Source organism: Amblyomma maculatum, chromosome 1 (assembly GCF_055883805.1).
Source record: "Amblyomma maculatum isolate TAMU_Amacu chromosome 1, ASM5588380v1, whole genome shotgun sequence".
NCBI classification, from domain to species: Eukaryota; Metazoa; Arthropoda; class Arachnida; order Ixodida; family Ixodidae; genus Amblyomma; species Amblyomma maculatum.
The window spans coordinates 170,373,885-170,395,551 of record NC_139344.1 but is presented as its reverse complement, the minus strand read 5'-3'; the positions used below and the strand labels follow the sequence as shown (position 1 = coordinate 170,395,551).

The 21,667-nt window shown below is 49.2% G+C and overlaps 1 protein-coding gene across 1 annotated transcript in view; it reads right to left on the bottom strand.

Annotated features, from left to right (window-relative positions):
* Positions 1-21,667, bottom strand: part of uif (sushi, von Willebrand factor type A, EGF and pentraxin domain-containing protein uif) — a 148,933-nt gene that overhangs the window by 85,778 nt on the left and 41,488 nt on the right. The window contains exon 3 of the mRNA XM_084589565.1: positions 1,326-1,407. Within this exon, the coding sequence (XP_084445691.1) occupies positions 1,326-1,407 (82 nt within the window). The remainder of the gene's footprint in view (positions 1-1,325; positions 1,408-21,667) is intronic.

Sequence of the window (21,667 nt, the reverse complement as noted above, 5' to 3'; positions counted from 1 at the left end):
AATCTGGCCAACAAACTAGGCAGACGCTTTTTGTCGTGCCTGTCGCGCTATGGCCAGCAGTAAACGAAATGTGTGGACCCAGGACGCTGATCCGGGATCTCAGTGTTTTCGCCAAGTCCTGCAATGCAACGAGCCCAAATATATCGAAGCTTTGGACGTTGAAAGGCTATCATGCATGGGAAAAATATAACATTTCGGTCAGCCAGATGCATGAAGCATTCGCGACATACCACACACTTGGAAATGCTAAACGTTTTCTGGAAGTAGGCTTTTCCAAACTAGAAGCGCGATCGCCCGAGAAAAATATTTGATTCTGGATTGATCGCTGCAATGTCACAGTCGTCGACCTACAGGATTTTGAGTGGAAAGTATCGGAGTGTTTCAATGCCGCGTGTAGTACATACCTGTAAGCAATCAGAAAAGATCTCTCTCTCTCTCTCTCTCTCACTCTCTTTTTTTTTTTTTTCTGCGCCTGCTCATGACCACTATAACGAGAAATTTAGTCTAGCGAAATGGCGCTGATTATTTGCCGTTTTTTTTTTTTTTTAAAGACAGGCTGACGGCACAGCCGCGCTGCTGAAGTGAACAGAGTTGTAATTTCCTTCAATGCTATTATGCTTATATGCTTATATATATATATATATATATATATATATATATATATATATATAAATGTCGCTCATAGGCGACATTTTTTTTTTTTTTAAATCGAAATACTGGGTAAGACGTGGATGATATTACAACATAAAGGACACGTCGTTAAAATTGGCAATACAGCGTATGATCAAACACCGATGCGCAACAAAATAATTTTAAGTATCCCACATATTTACCGTTTTATAGTAACACCTTTTAATTTCATTAAAATAAACGAAGCACTGTAGCGCTACTAGCATGAAGTACCAGGATAGAATACGCGCTTTAAGCAAGGCTCGTTATGTACTTCCGATAATGACGATATCGTCGCACAGGTTCTTCGCCCCCAACCTCACACGAGACAGAAGTTGCTGTAAAGTCAGCTTCCTCGAGGGGCATGAGTTGAACTCAACCGCCTTCTTGTTGGCAATTTAGGCGCCTGCCTCAAAACTAGTTCCACAATTTCAGCCTTCATGCAAGGAAAACATGTCGACGCAAGCAGGAGTATACTTCCCGCCACGCACCGCGCCGAAGCTGCCTATACGGCTGGAGTACCACCAACTCCCACGGTGCGTCGCGGCGGCTGTGGCGTAGCGTAACTGCTGGTGAAATCGGCTTTTGCGGCGAGGATTTTACCGGCTACATCCAAAAGGCAGTGCGAAAATTCTCAGCGGTCAGGGAAGACTCACCTGCGGCAGACTTCCTCCGCTCTCCTCCACGAATGCTGATTACTGAAGAATTTGTAGCAGTAGACGCCGTCTTGTGACCAGCCTGCGCGAAAGGAAAAGGGAGAGAAATGCAAGGGGTCACTGACTGGAAAATAGAAGCCAACAACAACAACAATAATAATCAGTGTACGGCAGTTGCTCATGCGAAGTGGCACAAAACCACGTTTTCTAACTGTACTATTACCATTATCAGAGATGTAAAATCTTAGATCGGTGTAACGAAATTGCACTAATATTATACTTTCTCGAGTTACCAATATTGCGGTGAATTGCACTGGTTTTACGAAAATAGTGCGAATTACTTTTGTAATCAATGTTCGTTCTTCTTCTTCGCGTGAAGAAGTGAGCGAGAATAGGAGCACTGCATGCCGGAGAGCGAAAAGAAAGAACGCATAGTCGACCCTCGAGAATTGGAACTTCGCATAGACTGGGTATTTTTTCAAATTATGCGGAGGCCGAATTAAAGAGAGCAATTAAATACCCTTGAAGTTTAAAGGACTATATTAAACCGACTGCTCGGATTAACGACAGGTAACGTATTAACTCCTTCCGAACGGCAAAGGGCAACCATAAATGCAACGACACGAAGACAGACGTCAGTCACAGGTAGTACGCTAAAATCGTCGCTTCCCATATGCAGAATATGACAATGCATTATCTGGTGCAGCTTCTACGTACTAAGCACATTAAACGTGGGATACGTTGCAGCCTAATAGTTCGCCGCTTATCGCGTAGAAACACAAGGGCCTCGAGAAATGTCCATCTGCAAGAGGCAGGAAATCGAAATCAGAGCTATATTGTCTCTTCTTTTTTTTTTTTTTTTTTTTTGAGAAATGCATCTCCGCTTACGTACATTGCAAGTGCCAGTAAAATTGACAGAAGAACGTAGTACCATCGCCTTTTGCTTGTTTTGTGTCTTTCCCGAGGTGGCAGAACATGCTGAAGTCTAGAGTGCTGCCTCAGAGGCCTGCCATTGGTTCTTGTCAAGCACAATAATACATTAGTGTTTTCAAAGAAATCGTTTTGAGCTGCGATATTGCTGCGAGATTTCGCCAAAGTGGTCGAAAAAGTAATCGGAAAGCACGGTAAGCGTGGTCTCATGCGGACAGGTCTGCTCCCTCCTTTCCATCGTAAATGAGACGGCTTGTTTGGGCTGCCACAAGAAACATTTCAGACGCATGTAGGTATGTGCTTATTGTAAGCACATAAGGTGATTTGATTGAACACACACATACCCAAAAATTCAAGTAATTTCAATGGTTCATTTTTATTACCAATATCAATGCGGTGCATATATCTTTTGGCCTGCTGCAACTCTAGAATGTAACTTAATTAGTTGTCATAAAGTAAGAAACCAATAATGCATTTACCATTAAAAAGTAATTTCACCAGGCATGCTGTGTATTATCATGTGACGAAATGACGCGATGAGTCAAAATAATAAGGAAAAAGCACATGCACGGGGAAACAAATATGTCGCCGTAGTATATGTACAGTGAGGCGTGGAAAGAAGTGTGACGGATGACAAACAAATGTAGCAAATTTGAGTTCGACTTTCGAAAAACCTGGCATTAGTAATCCATTAAACCCTTATGGTTACACGACGGAGCACCTGTGAAGTGTGGTGACCGGTTGTTCGTATTTCATGTTCTAATCAGTTGTCAGAAGTACAAAGGACACATCATTTTCATTTTCGCAAATTTAAAAAAAAAATCACTTCTCCCCCCAGTTTTGTGTAGGATGAGATGAGAACGATGAATTGTTAACGGAAATAGTTTTTTTTTATCAAGCAAATTCTATTAAAGACAAATTCTTATCAACGATGGACCTCATCATACTTCTCATCCCTGAGAAGGTGCCCGAGGCTTCTCTTTTTAGTCTGACACGTCAGGGGCGTCGCAGTCCTACGCCAGGCAAGAACCGTCGCAGGGACACCCTGACCCTTCAGACCTTATCCCAACCGCCTGTTTAGCAATTTTTGGCCCTTCCCATTAGCCCTGTGATAAGTTTTCTCTAGATCATATACACCATTCTTGTACGTTGACGATGCAGCCGAGAAAAATTAAGGTTCCGCCGATGACGTGACCGTCTCATGATACCAGCTGTGCTGACAACGACGATGGACAGGAACATATGCAAAAGGCACCGTGCAGACGATGCAGTCTTTCCTGGGCCTCATTTTCTGTATCAGCTGTCTGATACAGATTTTTTTAAAGCAATAGCGTTAATGGTCCCGTTCACCGAAATTCCGCGTCGGCAGCCGTCCGCCGGCGTCAGTTAAACCCGGTAGGTTGCGTAAGCAAAGCCGACGTAGCTTCTCTTTCTGGTCTTCTTCTTCTTCTTCTTCTTCTTCTTCTTCTTCTTCTTCTTCTTCTTCTTCTTCTTCTTCTTCTTCTTCTTCTTCTTCTTCTTCTTCTTCTTCTTCTTCTTCTTCTTCTTCTTCTTCTTCTTCTTCTTCTTCTTCTTCTGCGGCGCGGCGTGGTTACCGACCGGGTCTACCCGACGGCTTGAAGAGGGGCCCCATGTGCGGTCGTTGTAAAGGTCAAACGTGGCTACCGGCCGGGTTTACGCGACGGGCTGAAACCTGGCGTAGTATTGCTTACGCAATAAAATTACGATCATGGCGATGGCAGGCGGTAGCTGGCAGTTGACACGAGCACTCTGACTGGACATAGCGTTGCCTGACGTTACGTTTGGCAGGACCTGCCAACTGGGGCCTCTTCTTTCATATGGGAGGGTGATGTCATATCAGCCTGCCAGGGCATTTGAATTCAGACTACCCTAGGACCATGCAGGCACGTTGATAAGGGTTGGTTAAAGCGAGGCTTTATAGGTCGGCTGGTAGTATACGCTATCGCATCATGCCCTAAAGGCGGAGATTATGTGCCGCCATAATGTTTTCCCGCGAAGAAATGAACATTGTAAGGTATACTTTCCTGTCACCAAATGTTCTGAAGCTTGTCATTTCTTTGTTTTTGGCATAACCCTGATGCAACAATTTTTGATTATAAGAATTATATTTCCCTGTACTTCAATATTGTTATAAATGGATTTGAGTGTAATACGTTCATTGCATGTGTCCAGCTACGGTCTAGCGAAACCTCAAGGAGAATGAAGTGCGCTCGGATAGCACAGAATTTGCGTATTACATCATGTCGGCAGCTCAACAGTAAACAGCACTTAGACGGGAATTGTGAAAAAAAAAAAAAAAAAAACACTAAGCGATTATAGCGTTTAAATTCTAGCAACCAAGCCCCCAATCTTGATTGCACGTCTAGCAAGCCCTCTTAAATGTTGAATATGTGCGATGTAATGCCATTCGCACCTATCAGCGCTTTTTTTTTTTTTTTCTTTCGGCTTGAGCACGGAAGCTTTGCCTCCATATGCCAATCTCAACCCTCGCGCGAAAAAAAAAAAAAGAAAAAAAAAGAACGTAAGAACACGAAGGCATAAATCCCCTCAGGAAGGCAGCTGACTCGTGGCAGCATGCACGCTGGCCGGGGCGCTCATTGGTTGAAATTAGTTGGCTCATTTGGCCTATTCGTAAGGCAGCCGGTCACGCAGGGTCCGCGATTCATTCAAGCCTTGGGGCGAAAAGACGCTTTTCGTTCGACGCTGGCGTTAAGAATCGAAGCACGGTGCCGGATGAGAAGCCAGCAGCCCAGCACAGTAAAGGAAAATGGCCTCTTTCTTCAGGAATTCTGTAATGACACGTCACACAGCCTTTCCTTGAAATCACGCGCACCGACGTCAGTCGAGGGGAGCATTGTACAGTCTCGAGGCACTTGCAAGGATAGGAGGTGCCGTGGCAACTAAACGACGCGGTTCAGGAAGAATCTTACTGCCACGCTTAGCATGGAAAAACAAATCCAACACAGTACATTGTTTTTACCATATACCAACCTATCCTTGGTATATGGCTCTATACTCTACTCTCTTCCGATCCACCAAAAAAGATCATTCTCGAAGCCACAGTAGGCTTTGTACAGCCAAATACTCTGAGCTAATCGGGAGTAGCTTTCGGCTAAACGTACGCAATGTGGAAGAGCAAACGTAGAGTGAAAAGAGAGCGAATGTTCCCTCGAACGAGGGTGTCTCTAAACTGGAACTCGCAGTTACGCAAATGACAGCTGTCGCCTACGCTCAAAGGCATAAGAGTCAGAAGTATAGCGCTTCTGACGTCCACACCAGCTCTCGAGCGAGCGTCGACCATGCAGAACAGCGCCGCGCATCGAGCCGCTCGCGCGCATTCTTGAACGTCAAGCCGCTCAACGCGGCGCCAAGCTGGCCGCATTGGAAATGCCGTGCGTTGGGTGGGAGCACGCCCTTTACGCCTGCCGCGGGGACCTGTTTTGTCCGCAACCCGTCCGTTACTTTCTCGTTCGCGCCGCTTTCCTGCCTCCGTTTTTCATCCCCGTGTCCTTGCAGTGCGGCCAACCTTGGCTCCTGGGGAAAAAGAATGAAAGCAGCGCCAGGTAGCATTGGAACAGAGGCGTTTCTCGCCACCGCTGTCCTCGGCTTCGTTCTGTATTTTCATCATTTATTCGTCATGGCTGCCACCGGGTAAAATCTCGAGCCACAATGTGACCGCCTTTCTGGCGTAAACCGCAAGGGCGTTCCACTCCGTTTCAGACGGTCTCTGCTGAATTCACACCACTCACCATCGTATTCGCGAAATGTGTGGTCGCGGTCGCTCGCTAAGGCTCCGTGTTTTTTTTTTTTTTTTGCTGTGTTTTATTTTTGTCGCCTGTTCTATGCATACTGCAATTTATTTATTTACCACCGTAGTACAGCCCCGCCGGGGTGGTGCAGTGGTAAGACGCCCGACTACTGTCCGGAATACCCGGGTTCGAACCCGACCTCGGCGGCTGCGTTTCGATGGAGGCGAAACGAAGAGGCGTCCGTGTGCTGTGCGATGTCAGCGCACGTTAACGATCCCCAGGTGATCGAAATTACTCCGTAGCCCTCCACTACGGCTCCCCTTTCTCTCTTTCCACCTTCACTCCCACCCTCATCCCTTCCCTTACGGCGCGGTTCAGGTGTCCACAGAACAAGTGTGACAGATACTGCGCCTTTCCCTTCCTCTGAACCAACCAACCAACCACCGTAGTACATATGATGGCGGAAGCCCGGGGTAAATGCTGCCGTTCGACAACTTGACAAAGCCACGGGCCCTCATTTTGGCAGCACCATAGTAGTCAGCATATGTATAAAAAAGTACATGGTATGTGCATTTGAACGCAAGATAAAGAAACAGATGAGAGAACAAAGCTCTTCTCAGTTTACAATCTCATCGTAAGAACAAGTGCACAATGAAGACAAGTAGAAAGAAGCTCGCACTTACGGCGAGTAAAAAAGAAGCTGGTTAAATCAGTCACGAACTAAATCGTTAGATTATATGCAAAAAGTACTCAAACTAGTTCCGACATCTAGCATTGTGAAGAAAAATACTGCTTTGTGCTAGGTTATTAAGACGTCGGCGTAGTCTATTTGCTGATGTCTGTTCACCGTACGAAGTTCTGTAAGTTTTTACACTCCACTGCTCAATATTTTCTGTATATTATAATGGCGCTCATTACAACCTCTACAACCTCTCTCATTACAAGGAAACTCCCACACAGTGTAATCTGAGGCGGGTGTATCGAACCCATCTAATAATTAGTTTTCAGTGCTTAGAGACTCCATTGTTGACCAATGTCTGACAAACTGCCATCCCGAAGAATGAAACACGATGCCTCCGTAATTTTTGTGACCAGTAAAGTTTTCAGCAACTGTGAAATTAAATAAAATGATGGTTATTTGCGAAAAGTTATGCATCTAATGACCAAACATCAAAGAACGTGAACGTGACGTTATACGCGAGTGGAAGTCGGGGCTACCACGTATCCTTGTCGATCCGCGCATGGCAGCCATACAAGAGGGGAAAGTAGCGGGATGCCTTGCTTGAAGATATAAACGACCAAGCAAACGCAATCTCCGTTGGCCACGTGCAAAATTATGCTACCCCTCTTCATGGCGAGCATAAACGAGCCATGCGCCAGGCGGGATTCCATCGGCGTTCTCGTGGACGTAAAAATCTCACATCCCGTTTTAATGCGGCGGTCATCAAGAATCAATGTACCCGCTTCCTCCTCCGTCGCTGGCCGCGCGGCTTCCTGCAAGGGTGGACCCAGCAAGATGTACGAGGCCCGAGCAAAGATGGGCCGCGCAGCAGCGTCCGGAGCTCGGCAAGAATGTGGTTCTGTCCAAGGTCAACGTGCGTGTCGGCCAGCCGTGTGTCCGCGGGCTAGCCTTGGTGTAACGGTGCCTTCTCCAGCCCCGAGGGGAGGGCCTGGTGCGCGCCGCCACTGCTCGGCCGGCCGGCGATTATCTTTTATAGTGATGCTCTCACGCAGCGTCCTTGTCCGTCGCAAAGCTCGGCGCAGTGGAAGATTGGCTCGCTCGTCCTCTACCGACTTGTTTCAGTTGTGTTTGTTTCGTGGTCACGAAGGTTCTCGTCGAGCGACGTGCGGGGTTGACTGTGATGCTATCCTCCAGAAACGCGCCAGCACGCGCCACCTTAGCCGGTTTTTCGTTGTCTCGGTGGTGACTTCATTGGAGGCCCTTCGGAGATTCCTGTGGGGGATGCCATTACGCATTCCTCGCTCGCCTGTTTGTGCGTGGATACGTCCTGTGCGGTACTATAAGGACGCCACTAAAGTAAGCGATCAGTTATAGTCGACACTGAGCAAGGTGTGCGAACAACTTCCAAGAACGCATAGTTCATAAGACTCCCCCCCAGAGTGACCGCTCTGGAGCTGAGCGTCATTTGCGAGCTGATCTTTCTTAGATTACCGATGACGATTTAAATGAACATTAATGGCGCTTTGCTGGACGAAGAGATGGATGGAGAAGAAAATTTGTCGCAATCTATGCTTCGCATCCAGTGGTGGGCACTGTAAACAGGACAGTTTGAGCGAAACATAATGGCGATATGTCGGCGTTGGAACGCTTAATTTCTTGATTATGGATAAAATTAACTGTTGTGGCAAAAGAAATAGAGTTGGTGCAGTTTGGCGTCCCGTTAATTTGAACAGCTGATAGGGAATGCTCCCGGTTTCTCCGCAGTGACCGCACCCCGCTACGGAGAGTCGTATGCTGCATCTTTCTCTGAAGGAGCCTTTTGTTCCTCAGCGAGGCGGGCAACTCCTTTTCTCAACGCGGTCATTCGGCCAGCTGTACCACCACCAGCTACGCAAGGCATACCACTGGCTCGGCCTGCTGTTATCAGAGCAGCAGAGCTGGAGAAAGCGCTCTTTTCACGAGCCAGTCGCATTCAGGATCATGGCTTCGAGTTATCATTACATCTCCTATCGAGCAGCGTTCCTGCAGAAAAAGTGGTAGGGCTTCCAAAGGACGTAAAGCAACTCCCCCCCCCCCCCCCCCCCCCCCCCGCCTCCCTGCCTCTTATTCGCTCCCACGCACACAACTGCGTATTCGTTAGCGTGCTATTTGCACTTGCTATTGTACTTGCTAGACAAAGACCAGTGCCTGCACACTGGCCGCGCGGTCGCCTCGTCTTCACACGGTAAGCGCTGGTGTCTCTGTCTTTGCGGAATCTGTACCGCGGTGATATTATGAGTGCGTGCACGGGTGTTTAGCTTTCCCCGCCTAATTGGCGCTTTTTAAAACTGACTCGACGAATTCGAGGGAAGCGACGGACAAAGCGCCTAGAGAGCGCGCTGAAAGGAGTGGCGTCCTCGCCGCTTTGCGCGTTTTTTGAAGAAAGTGAGGATTCGGTAAGCAAGTAGAGAAGCCTCGTGTGCGCGGGTAAGACGACAACGAACAGGCATCTTTTTTTTTTTTTTTTTTTTTTTTTTTTTTTTTTTTTTTCTTTTTTTTTTTTTTTGTCAAACAAACACCAGAGAGCTTTGGTTGGTCATGCAAACGAGTAAGCGGATATTATAACCTGCAGTGCTTTAGCTGGCTGGCGTGGTTGGAAGATATGAGTACTTAAGGAGGCCCCCCACCTACGCTGAAGTTAAATACGGCGAAATGAAATGCATGCCTCTTGTTGTGCCGGTGGGGTTATCACACAGTAGCCCACCGTCAACAGGGTTGTGCCAAAGAGTTGGTTGAGTAGCGCTCGTCACCCGTTTCGTGAACGAGGGCTGTCAGCTCCCTGGGCGGTAGCGATGAATCGAGTCGCCGCTGGCGAGATGAAGAAAAAGCTTTATACACTATTTACAGGCATTTACACAACAAGATCGGCACTGGGACCGAAAGCTAACATAGCCATAAGCGACTGTTCTCGCGCAGCGACGGCAGCGGAGATTCCGCCGCGTCCGCTCTCTCAAGGGGGCAAGCTGCTCGCGATGGACGCAAGTGACGAACTCACACTCGGAGTCTCGAACGGAAGCACTTGAGTCTCCGTAAACAGAGAAACCGTTGACGCTCAAATGGTCCAATCCGACGGCAGCACTTTCGCAGGGCCAATGGGAGAGCTTGCTGCGCTCTTGCTTCAAATATGCCGCGGGACGAGAAGGGGTCCACCGACAGGACCACGGCGCCGAGCTGTCTGGATGCTCAGCTCATGTTTAAACACGTCGCTTCTCTCCCCTTGGCACGGCTCGCCTCCAGTGCACCGATGCTTTGCAGAGAAGTATCCAGATTTTGTGAAGGAGGCGTTCGCCGGAGAAGTTTGGCGTCCGGCTGAATTTCTGGGCGGCTTTGGCCGAGCACAACACTCTGCTCTCTGCTGTGGCATTCATTAGAGATTGGAAACGCTGAGCTGAAAATTTACAGGAAAATCTTCTTATGTTAGAGCAGTATGTCTTCGCAATATTTGGTACCACGAGGAGAAAAAGAAAACTTCTGAGGGGAAGCCGCAAATAAACACAAAACTATTGCAAAGACGACGTGCAGAGAGGGCAGGTGACGCGATAAGCGGATATGATCTCTCGAGCTCATTATGGAAAACAAAGGTTGCACAAGCCCTGTTCGCACGGAAGCAGTTAACACTATCGCATCACATCCCTAACGAAGAAACTCATGTGTCCCCCACAATTTTTCTTTTCTATCAGACTGCATCGTGAACTTGTCGAAGAGGAATGGCCGTCACCTCTGCTTGTTGATTTGAACTAAAGATGCAAGTACATACATTTGTGCACATTTTCGCTGGTGTAGGCTGCCAACAAGTGCGATGTATCGCGTTAACCTCTGCGCACGCAAGCTTCACGGCCGTTGTCGTCACTGCACTACCGAACTACACGTCTGACAGCTGACCTCCTTTCGACAGCGAAACCTTTATGCAGTGGCCCCCCAAGTCAGACACGAATAAGGCAACGGAAGCACGTCTGCTGCACCATTCATCCAAGGACGTGTCGTGCACGTGACTGATACGAGCACTGTCGTCTTGCGCTTCTTTCATCTCTCCTTCCTCAATTCATCGACCGCCGGCCACTGTTTCTGGGAAGTAAAGCGGAATCAACCGCGTTCTCTCAGCTCGCCCCCGCGGCAGTGACGGCTGTTGCACGGCAGCGCGAGGGCTATTGTAGGTTTCCGCAGCAATCACAGGTGAGCATGCAAGTGTTCTCTTCGTTGTGCAGGCAATGGGAACTTGCATGGACTCAGCAACCGAATTATTTACGGCGCCTGCAGGAACATTTGTTTCGTCGATGTTCCAGCTGACATGAAAAGAAAATATTTCTGCCACTGGGCAAGAAACGTCTGAGCGGCTGCGATCCCGATGTATCTGAACCTCTTCATTTAGCTCACTTGCACTGGAGGAAGTACAACAGGTAAGTTTAGGGCATTATCGATGGTGAACTCAGTTTGCCAGCAGGTGGTAAGAAAAGGACATATTGAGAGGGAAGTAGGAAAGGCAAAAATAACGAAACTCTCTGGGACGGAATGCGAGGAGAGCCACGGGTTCACTGCGCAATACTCGTGGTGTCCTGAACGTGGCACGGGGCACCACAGCCATAGGGGCCACATGCCACCCTGTCGCTGCCACCAATATGTGCGGGGGCGCCTCAAGTCAGGACGCGCGGAGCGCTCACTCCCTTGGCCTAGGTGGCCTGCGTGGAGGCGCGTGCTTTCTTTAAGCCCACCAACAGCATCAGTCAGCGGCTCGTCGTTGTTCCTCCTCGCTCGGTCTCCATGGCGTCGTAGCGCGCGTCGTGTGCCGCTGCTGCTTCCTCGAGCGATAAGCGCGCGCGCACCGACCAACACAATGATCCATTTCAGTGGCGCTACGGCCGTGTGTGTTCCACATTCCCTCGTAGCAGCTCCGCAGCGGCCGCCTGACGCATGCTGTTGTACTCCGCATGTGTCCAGCAGTCGAGCCAGCCGGCTTGGAGCAGCCGCCTCGCTCGTTCAATCGGCTCGCCGCCGCCGCTCAATCGCCGTGCCCCTGTCAATCACGAGGGAGGCAATTCGTGCTCGCTCGTGGTCGGCCAGCGCTGTCCGCTTCACTCCAGTTTCACAAAGAAAGCGGAACGACCAGAGCCGAGAAAGCAGCCACGATGAATGCCGCGTTCCGGCAGTGTCGACACTGAGGGAAGCAAGGGGGTCGGAAGGACGCGCGTGTCGAGGCTGTTGCGTGCGCGTTCTAGGCGGGCGCGCACAGTGAACCCTCAGTGGTGACACTTCATCTTCAATCGGTCGCCCGCTTTTATTCCTCCTCGTAGTGAGAGCTCTCAGAAATTTTTTTCGTAGTCGAGATACTCCCATTCCGCTCAAATGGACTGAACGCTTAACATTCGAGGCTTAGTGCCTGAGATTGATTCGAGGTTTCGGCGACCGCATTTTGATGGAGGCGAAATGCATGAGTGCTCATGTTAGGAGGTCAACTGCATGCTTTCCGTCAGTAAAAATTGACCCTCTTGCTATGCTTATGCTCGTCCGCCAGTAAAAGACGCATTTATCGGCGTGGAAACGGTGTTTCTCCACTTCGTTGTTTGGTTTTCTGTAGCTTCTAAAGCGCGAAACGCGTTTGGCGATAACTTGACGCGACACGCCGTACGATAGCATCGTGTGATGAGCTGAGTAACGCGATTAAGCCATTAAGCTGAGGTAAAATACTATGTTACTCTATGAAAATACTTCGATAGCAGCGCCGCCGTTCAAACGGAGAGACGCGCTACTATCGTTGCAGCCTAAGCTGAATGCTGCCGAAGCACTGGCGCTCATCTCTAGGAAGCATCTCGCAAGGCTAAGCCAATCTCAGAAGGGTTTGCAGGTATGCGCATGTCACTTCCATTCCAGCTTTTTTGCGAGTGAAGTTTGTTTTCCTAGCGCGGTTTCAGCGACGAACTTACAGACTCTCGCTTCATTTCAGCCATGAATGCGAGAGCATCGAGACAGTTCCCTGAAAGCTTGGTAGGAGTCAAGGTCAAGACAAGTGGCTGTGGCTTTTATTAAAAGGAGCGGAAGAAGTCACCACATCGTGCAAGACTGCACCACAGAGTGTATAATATAGCACCGTTGTGCTCTGTGTTCTTAGAATTGCGATGCATTACCAGATAAATTTTCATTCTTTTACCGCACTTCATTATTTTTAGCGTTAAAAAAGGGGTCCGCGGTCCGCGGTGACTGAACGACGAAGGGGCGGCAACGTGACACATGGGCCAGCAGCGATAGGTCATGGCGTCGTAATCGCGCGATGCATCGCCAAGGAACATCGTCCATATGCGATTACCGCTGAAATGTTCGTTTTCAGTGCGAGTGGGTTTTTTGTCGTTAGAATAGTGCACCGATACAGGCCAACTTCATTTCGTCCTCAGTGGGTGCTAAATGCCACCCGGCGATAGCTCCTCTCAATTTCGGACGAAGAAGAAAAATGACAGTTTTGCTGATTAAATATTTCCGAAACATTTGCCGTCAAGTTTGCTCGTATGTTCTTGCTGACGATTTTAGAGATGCAGTCGAAGAATTCATAACCCAGCGTCTAACGGATTCGCTGAAATGCAGAAATAATGCTAAGCGTGCCAGTGCAATGCGATCCTATAAAAAATGCGATATGTAAGCACATGTGCTACAATAATAAGGCTTGCTAGCGAGCTAGTTCGCTTAATATGAACGCGCACTAAAACGACGCAAACGCGGGATGCACATAAGCTACGTTTCTATTTTCCCGAAATAAACTCTTCGTTTTGGTCAGATTTTCTAAGGACACAGCCAGATGCCGGGCATGCTTTTGTATGCACGGCATTGGGCCAAGGAAAAAGCGTTCGTCCTACAGAGCATTCGGGCTTGCATGGGTCCGACCATTGTCTTTTAGGCACGGCCGCTTTCCGGTATCACGGGCGCTGATGAGGCTGATACTTTCCCTTTCTCTTTTTTTAAGCGCCGCTGAGTTTGCTTTACTCCGCACCAGCCCTTCCAAAGAGCCGGTAGGTAAAGCGTCGAGCAGCGAGCGAAAGAGCGCATTCACGTGCGAGTGCTGCCCCGGTTTCTGCTGCGGCTTCTTCGGGCTAAAACGACGAGACTCCGTTGTAAAGTGATATGTAAGTATACAGGTCCTATGACAAGCAACAGCCCAAGCCGAGTATAAGCAGACGCTGTCTACGTAATGAACATTGAATAGGCAGTTTCAGAATGTCTGCACGCTTACGTACACCAAACGTAAGAATTCTGTGGGACGTTACGCTTGGAACGTTACGCTGTTAGTCAACAAACAGCGCAAAGGACGGGACAAGATGGCCCCACACCAACTAGTCCGACTGCCTACCATCGTGCTGTTAGTCACATCTGCACGTTTAGTTCAGCGTATACGCAAACGGAGACGTAGCGCGAACTTCAGTCCAGTGGCCCTATCTGGTGAACGGAAACCATTTTTGTCTACAAACCGGAATTTGTTTGGGCTTAGGAAGGGCAAGATCGTCGAACCAAAATTTATCATCGCTAACGGATTTTGCTGTAACACGAGACAAACCGTTTATGGCCAGTGGACGTACTGTAAAAAAAAAAAAGAAAGTAACAACGACAAATTCGAGCGACTCAGGTTATGAGAGACGCCTTAGTGGAGGGCTCCAGATATTTGGACCACCTGGGTCCTTTAACGTGCACTGAAATTACATAGCAGTAGCGCACGGGCGCTTGGCTAATGACTCCATCGAAAAGCGGCCCCCGCGGCCGGGATTCGATCCTGCATCCTTGGGCACAGCATTCGGGCGCCGTACCCCCCCTGCACCACCGCGGCGGGGCCAACGACAGATTCACTTCGAGGCAAGAAGCCCTGCTTGGGAGCGGCGCGCTGCCTTGCCAGAAACGCTTTTTCATAGAAGACAAGAGTCAACAAGAGTAACGCACGCTAAACTCGGGAAATGGCATATGCTTAAATTTAAATTAAGAGAAGTGATTTTCCCGAAAACAGGGTCCATTTCGAATCGCGTTTGACACATGCGCACTTCAAAGCGTGCTGTCCCATATGCCCATTCCATACTGGCACTACATGCAACCTCTCCTTTTGCAATGAATGCTTTCCCCCACCACCACTACATTCCGCAGCGTCAGAAAGTCGCCTCTGCACACATCGCATGCAGCTTTGCTGGTGCTGGGGGGAACTACTGAATATATAGCATGGGTGTATTGAAATGGTGTTAATGTTGATTTTTATTATGTTTACAGAGGGGAAGACGATAATAAAACATGTGGCAACAACCTGGCCAAGGGTCCTGATTCCGTTGTCCTAACTGTACGGAAGCGACCGGTGAGTAGTTCATTCCGATGTTCGAAAGTTGATTTGAAGGGAGATTTCTGCGAATCAATAGAGACTTTGGTCCGAGGTGCACCGTTGAGAGCTTCAGGCATTATCTATGGCCTCCTACCAACCGCGCGGTAGCCCAAAGCTCCCGCCATTCCTCAGCCCTTAGGTCACAGGTGAACTGATGAGCACTACAGTTAAGCTACGTGCCAAAATGCGCCACTACCGAAATCCTCCCCAAAAAGTGTCAACGGGACGCCTGCGTTTGGCGCCAAAACATCGGTTTAAATTGATTTATTCCGCGCTTTAAATAAACTTAACATGTGCCCACTTGTACTTTCGCACTAATGAACTATGATACATGTGGTGCCGTACTAGCGTATAGCGAACGAGTCCAGCTGTGATTTTTCAGCTTTTTCGAAGTGTAGCTTATATTTCAGTAAAGTAGAAAGATGGGCCAGAAAGCTGCGTCTTCGTGTTCAGGTGCGCCGTCTTAACATAGCCTATATTTAGACTGGCAGCCGAGAAAATGGTAAGGAGCGGCCGAACGGACGTCGATATATAAGAGAAAGTGTGTCGCATGCAGAAACTTGATTCGGACGGCCCTTTTCAACCATGAGTGCACACGATGCAACGGTCGATTTAGTATATGTCTGCTGCGAGCCTACAGTACAGCGATTCCAGATGTCCTCTGAGGAGTTACCGAGCTGCACTGTGGCGCGACACAGCGCGAGCCAGTTCGTGGCAAGGAGAGTCGCAAGACAACGGCCCTCCTATAGGGTTGCGTACGAAACGATTCGCCGACCTGCGCAGCCTTCTTTGCCATGAAATACGACATATTGTTGGCGACTTTCGCTGTGGTTTTGACAAAATGAGAGCGGAAGCTTACGTAATCCAACCGCCATCGAAGGGAAGTACCTGATAAACTTAAGGGGCATTCTACAATACTATCGCTACGACAGAAAAGTATACGCACCTCGTCACCCACTGATATCCGCTACGCAATCAACTTTCCGACGGAACTTTTCACACTTGCACTCTACCATACCCAATAGTAATGCACGGACGTTTCCCCGGCCATTTTTCCGCCGCCTGCAGAATATATATGGTAAACCAGCCGATTGCCTACATGTACTGCTCACTTGCTCCACTTACACACATCCCCCGACCGCGCTGATGTCAAGCTCAGCACATACACAAGACCAACGACGCTTTATCATCACCATTGTGACGCTAAGAGGCATGGCCCTTCAGGAGCTGGTATTCCAGATTATGAGGAGGGCTCTGCCCCTGGCCTGTATCTTTAATGGCTCATTTAATTGATTATTTTCAATGGTTTCAGGACAGTCCAGAGTCGAATAGCTGTAAAACGAATCAAATGCCGTGCGGCAAGACATTTGATGACATAGACAGACCAGAATTAAGAAGAAATAAGCAGCGTGTCACAATACGTGCTGGCAGTGTCCAAGGGGTCTCAAGCACAAGTATCTGATGCATGCGGAATACAGCGTGCACATCTAATACAGCCCATGGGCCTCGAAAAGTTCACGTGCCTGAATCACTTGCTCCGGTGATTCGGCGGCGATTGAAAAACTGCAGCAGCAGATTCGATGCGTCTCAAGTCACTGCGCAGTCCAGAAGCACTTAGTCGTTGTGCGCCTATGCATGCCGTTTTCTCGGGCCCATGTGCCGCTGGAGCGAAATTGGCTCCTTATCGTTCGCTGCGAGAGTTCAGTGGAGCTAATGCACTACTTCCTATCCGGCATTTGCGCCCTTAAACACTATGGAATTGACCCCGTTTACGTGTAAAGTAGGATGAAGATGGCAAGTTGAGAACTGCGTTGTGATACCTACTAAACACCAACAACCGCACTGTACCTCACGGCGGTAAAACAGGAAATGGTGCGTCTCGGTGTTCTGTCCTATAAGGCACCTATTTCGACTTTGCGCGCTCCCCGCGTGTGTGCGCAGCCATTAGCCTTCCATTCGGCTTCACTGATAGTCGGCAAGTTTCTCGATGCGTTTTGCCCTTATGGCGTCGTTGCACGCCACCCTATATAGCAAGCCGACCGTGCTATATGAGGGTTGCTACGGTGGCTTATCGAAAAACAAAACAAAAGACACGGGTTCGTGCGCTGAGGCCTCAACGTAAACTGGTCGTGTAACGAAAACAAGGCGTAACGTTCAGCGCTTAAACATCTGCGATCACTGCGCTTGCCCGGTAGTCGCTCTCCCAGCAGCTAGCTAGAACAGGTGGATATATATATATTTTTTTTTCAGCATCAATAGCTCTCTAAATCGAACTACAGCCGCGCTGTGTAATACGTTGTGATTGCAAAGAAAACTATGTATTCCTCTCGGAGCTGTTCCTCAAAGCAGAGGCGATACTGATGAGGTAAATAAAACGGAGTTCTAACGGCTGCAATCAGACTAACAAGGTATAAATGCTTCTACCCCTACAGTTTACTTATACATGTAAGACTGAACCATCATACGAATGTCCAGGTTTGTGGGACTTTTAAAAGGCGTGAGTTGTAGCCTAGATATGATTCGACGTTCCTAAGCGTGAATGTAATATGCATTAAATGTTATGAAGCCTACTGAAATAGTAGTTTGTTAGATGAATTCCCCACAGGACCTCTATACGATGCGAATTGAAACGACCGTAATAGCCCTGTAATAGCGCTTAGAGTAATAGCCCTGGTTGTATATATTTGCTTGCGATTGCCACTACTTCGCACACAAGCATGTTAGTTAAATACTATAGTTAAGAAAGAGGGTAAGCACATGAGAGAGATAGACAATATGAGTATGCTGGAGTGCTTACGAATGTGCCCTTTTCAGGACAGTAGCTGACCTCAGCATGACTTTTACAGAGACCGTTCTAATTTAATTCCGCTAAATTTAGTTGTGTAAATTAATGACCAGCTCAATAATGGATGGAATGCAGAATATATTACGCACCAACGGTTATGAAAATGCTACCTAATAACTAGTCGATCTGAAAAAAAAAAAAAAAAAAAAAAAAAGCTTTAACGTTGGGTATCTCGATCCTTATTCGCATTACCAGCAGATAAATGCTAAAAGATGAATAAAACCAACACGGCGGGTATACGAGGGCATCCGTTTGCAAGACGATTGGTTTCTCAGATCATACGAAACTTCAGGCCTACATTCTACAAATATGCAGTGCACCCCGCTGCGTTCGCCCGTTTCTTTTCTCTCGTCCTTTTTTTTTTTTTTTAGCTTTATGTTTCACTATTCGCCCTTCAACTGAACAAGTTAATGAGTCGGCTGTGTCAGCAGGTTGGGCAGTGGCGCGAATCAAGACGACAGTGACTTTCCCATCTCGTGCGCCGAAGAGTCGGGGAAGCTTGCTTTGTCCTGGTGATTTCGGTACTGGCGCGGCCGCTCGATCTCCGCGCTGGAGTATCGCGCGGCAAAAACCCTTCTTTCTCGTCGCACACCGCGTAGACAGGGCAATTGCGCACGATACCTGTGGACCGGTCTGATACTCTCGGTCTTCTTCGAGCCCACGCACGGTCTTCTTCGGAGGTTTGGGCCCACGTGTTTTTTATTTGTAGTTTGTTTGTTTGCGTCAATAAGAACACCACCTCTCGCCGGTGCAGGGAACGGTCTCCGCAGATCGACGACACAACAGAGAATGCCAGCGGGAGTTCTGTTCAGGCCGCTTAGCCCTGCCGGGGGTGATTGTTGTAGAGCGCTGCGTCACCGTATACGGTGCTGTGCCCGCTCGAGCGGCAAGCGCTTCGTTCTCCCTGCGAACGTGCAGATCCTAGTGTGTTGGCCGAGTATGTAAGCCATGCGCGACTTAATATGTTTCGCTGGAATGTGAACGAAATTCTCCTTTTCGTTGCAAAGACTAACCCCGAATAACACAGAGGCTAACAAAGTTCAGTCTAGAGATTCTTCAATCTGTGGAAGTAGCGGAATCAAGGTTCGTGACCTGAGAAAGTATTCCATAAACTCTCGTTTTCCATTTCGGATCCGTTTGGTCATCTGGCACTCGTTGAATTAGAGCCTCCGTGGAACGGACGATTTAGCCCTTAGCGACTGTTTCTCAGCATTGGCTGAAAGACACAGCCAGTTATAACGATGGTTATCGATGGCTATCGATGGCTATCGCCGACGGCGAGACCCGCCCGTCCGATGCTGCCGTCATGCTAACCTACTGCCAAATAAAATGGAAAATTGAAGCTTGTGGAATGCGACCCTTCCAGTTTCGCCGTGAAATGGCGACCGGGTTTCTCTGCACACGAACCCACTGCAAAAGCGAGGAGCGCAGTCGAGGCAGGAATGCAGAAAGAAGTGTTCCCTGATTGGTGGGTGCTGGTCTACGGACGGACGGAGGAGTGGAGCCCGTACACTGCCGGCGTAGGCTGCAGGGCGCGCGCGACTTTTACGTGGAGCTGCGGCACGGCGGGGCCCGGAAGACTGGGAAATACGGAGGAGCGGCGCGAGCTGTTTTATGCTGACAGGTAAACACGGCGGCGGCGCAGGCTGACCCCGTTTCCGGGGCTGCTGGTGCATTTGTTTGCGTCACTCGTCGTCGGGTCAGACGTCGTGGCGCGCCGCTGATGTGTCTCGGGGTGCGGGAATTGCAAGAATGCCAGCCGCGCAACTCGCTGCTCGTTGGGCAACTAAGCCGCTACCCAGCTTTATTTCTTTTCGGTCGCAACGTCTATCGAGGAGAATGTGACCCCGGCCTCGCTTTGGGAGACGTTTAGCTCGCACTTTCGCAGTTAGTGCAAACAAAGGGTAATTGTACCTTTTATACGCCCATGTCTTTCTTTCAAAAAAAAAAAAAGAAAACAACGTGCTGTCTACAGAGGAACGTTCCTCGTCGTCAGCTTTCACGCGCAACAGAAGGGAGTGCGCACGTAGCCAGATTGCGTGGAACGCCGGCGCATAGTGCGCCGCCGTCGAGGTAAACAAAAAAAAAATAAATAAAAAAAAGTCCAAACAGCTGCACGACCGCAGCGTTGCACACCATTGAAGCTAGGCCGCCTTAGCTCTGTGTTTAATGAGCGTCCTGTGGTTAAATATTCTCGACATTAAGGCAGGGCATGCGGCGCGTATGTGGTTGCGAAGCATTTTCCTGGCATTTCAGTGAACTCCTAACAGCCGGTGCGCACTAGTGATAGAGAAGACGCCGCGAGTTTCTGTACATGCACACTCAGCCGCAGCAGTGCGCTACATGATGCTGAGACAAGGCGCGCAACCGCCACCATCGTGGCTGGGCGATTGCGTACGACGGAGGCCGTTCCCTCCTTCCCAGCGATATGTCGCCGCCCACCCTTTTGCGCGTTCGCGTGCGGAGGGGCAAGCTCCCGCGCACCGGCGTGCCCGGGATCGCCCACGGGTGCCGGCTGCAGTTCAAGGTACTCGGCATGCGCGGCGCTTGCCCGCTCTCGGCGAGCAGCGTGGGCCGAGCTCGTGGACGACAGGGAATCGCTTCTCTAATGACCGCGACGCCCATGTCCGACACCCTGCTTTCACCCGCCTTCGACCACCGTGCTTGTTTTTACTCCCGAAGCTGTATTGGAATGCTTAGGATGAAGGTAGGTCCGTACGCTCCAGCTGTGGGAACAAGTATGTGCTCGTCGCAGCTTCTAGCGTATACAGGTATGCGCGTATCATATATAGCACGGAAAGCGTCCTTAAGTATGTTCTTCGAACAAAACGTCTACTTGGTTGATCCCGCGATTAGAAGGCGATTAGGGATAGGATCACTCGTGGAAGATCAATCAACGGAGACTTGGAAACAATTTATTGACTGAAGGGAGGTTCAATCTGTTCTCTACTCCTTCACCGTGACGAAAAGTCAAACGGAATTCGCACATCCGAACAGTGCGGAGACTGCAAACGCCGAGACACGTCAAGTGCTGCTACAGAAAGGAAAAAAACACAACAATGTCAAACCTTTCTTCTCTTCGACCCCTGCGTGTCCTAATTCTTTCATTTAGACTGTGTAGGCTCCGAAATATGAGCATGCAAGTTTATTTGGTTAATCACGTACCGTGTTTTCGTACCGTTAATCACGTACCGTATCTCCTACGAGGAAGCAACAACAAGTCGAACTATGGAGGTAGCTACGAAAGATCATAAGCGCCAGGTATACCCAGCGAACGTTTTCGAACGTTCCCGTACACATATATACATAGCCCGCAGGAAGCTGAGATTCATCTGCGGTTCTGAATCACTTCAAGGAAGAAACGTGCTTCCACAAGAATGCCCAAAAATACTCGAAACGATCTCTTTTCGCTGCCTTCGCAGTTGTCTTTCTCTTTCACGCACGTCCGACGCGCGCTTATGCCCACAACGGAGATCGCGCAGGCCTTCACGGTAGCCGTGGACAGCGTCGTTCTGCCTTTGCCGCGGGGACGCCTCAGACCACGCCACCTTGATTATGGGCGCGTGGGTAGAGGCCGAATGAAGGCGACCGACTCAGTCCTCTGCTCTCCCCCGCTATTCCCCCCTTCGCCCGCTGTGCATTAGCGTATGGAAATCACTGTCTCGCAGCCATCAAGTCTCCGCACAGCCTGCGTACACGCGAGGCGCGTGCAAACAGGTGGGCGCCCAGCCGGGACCCTCC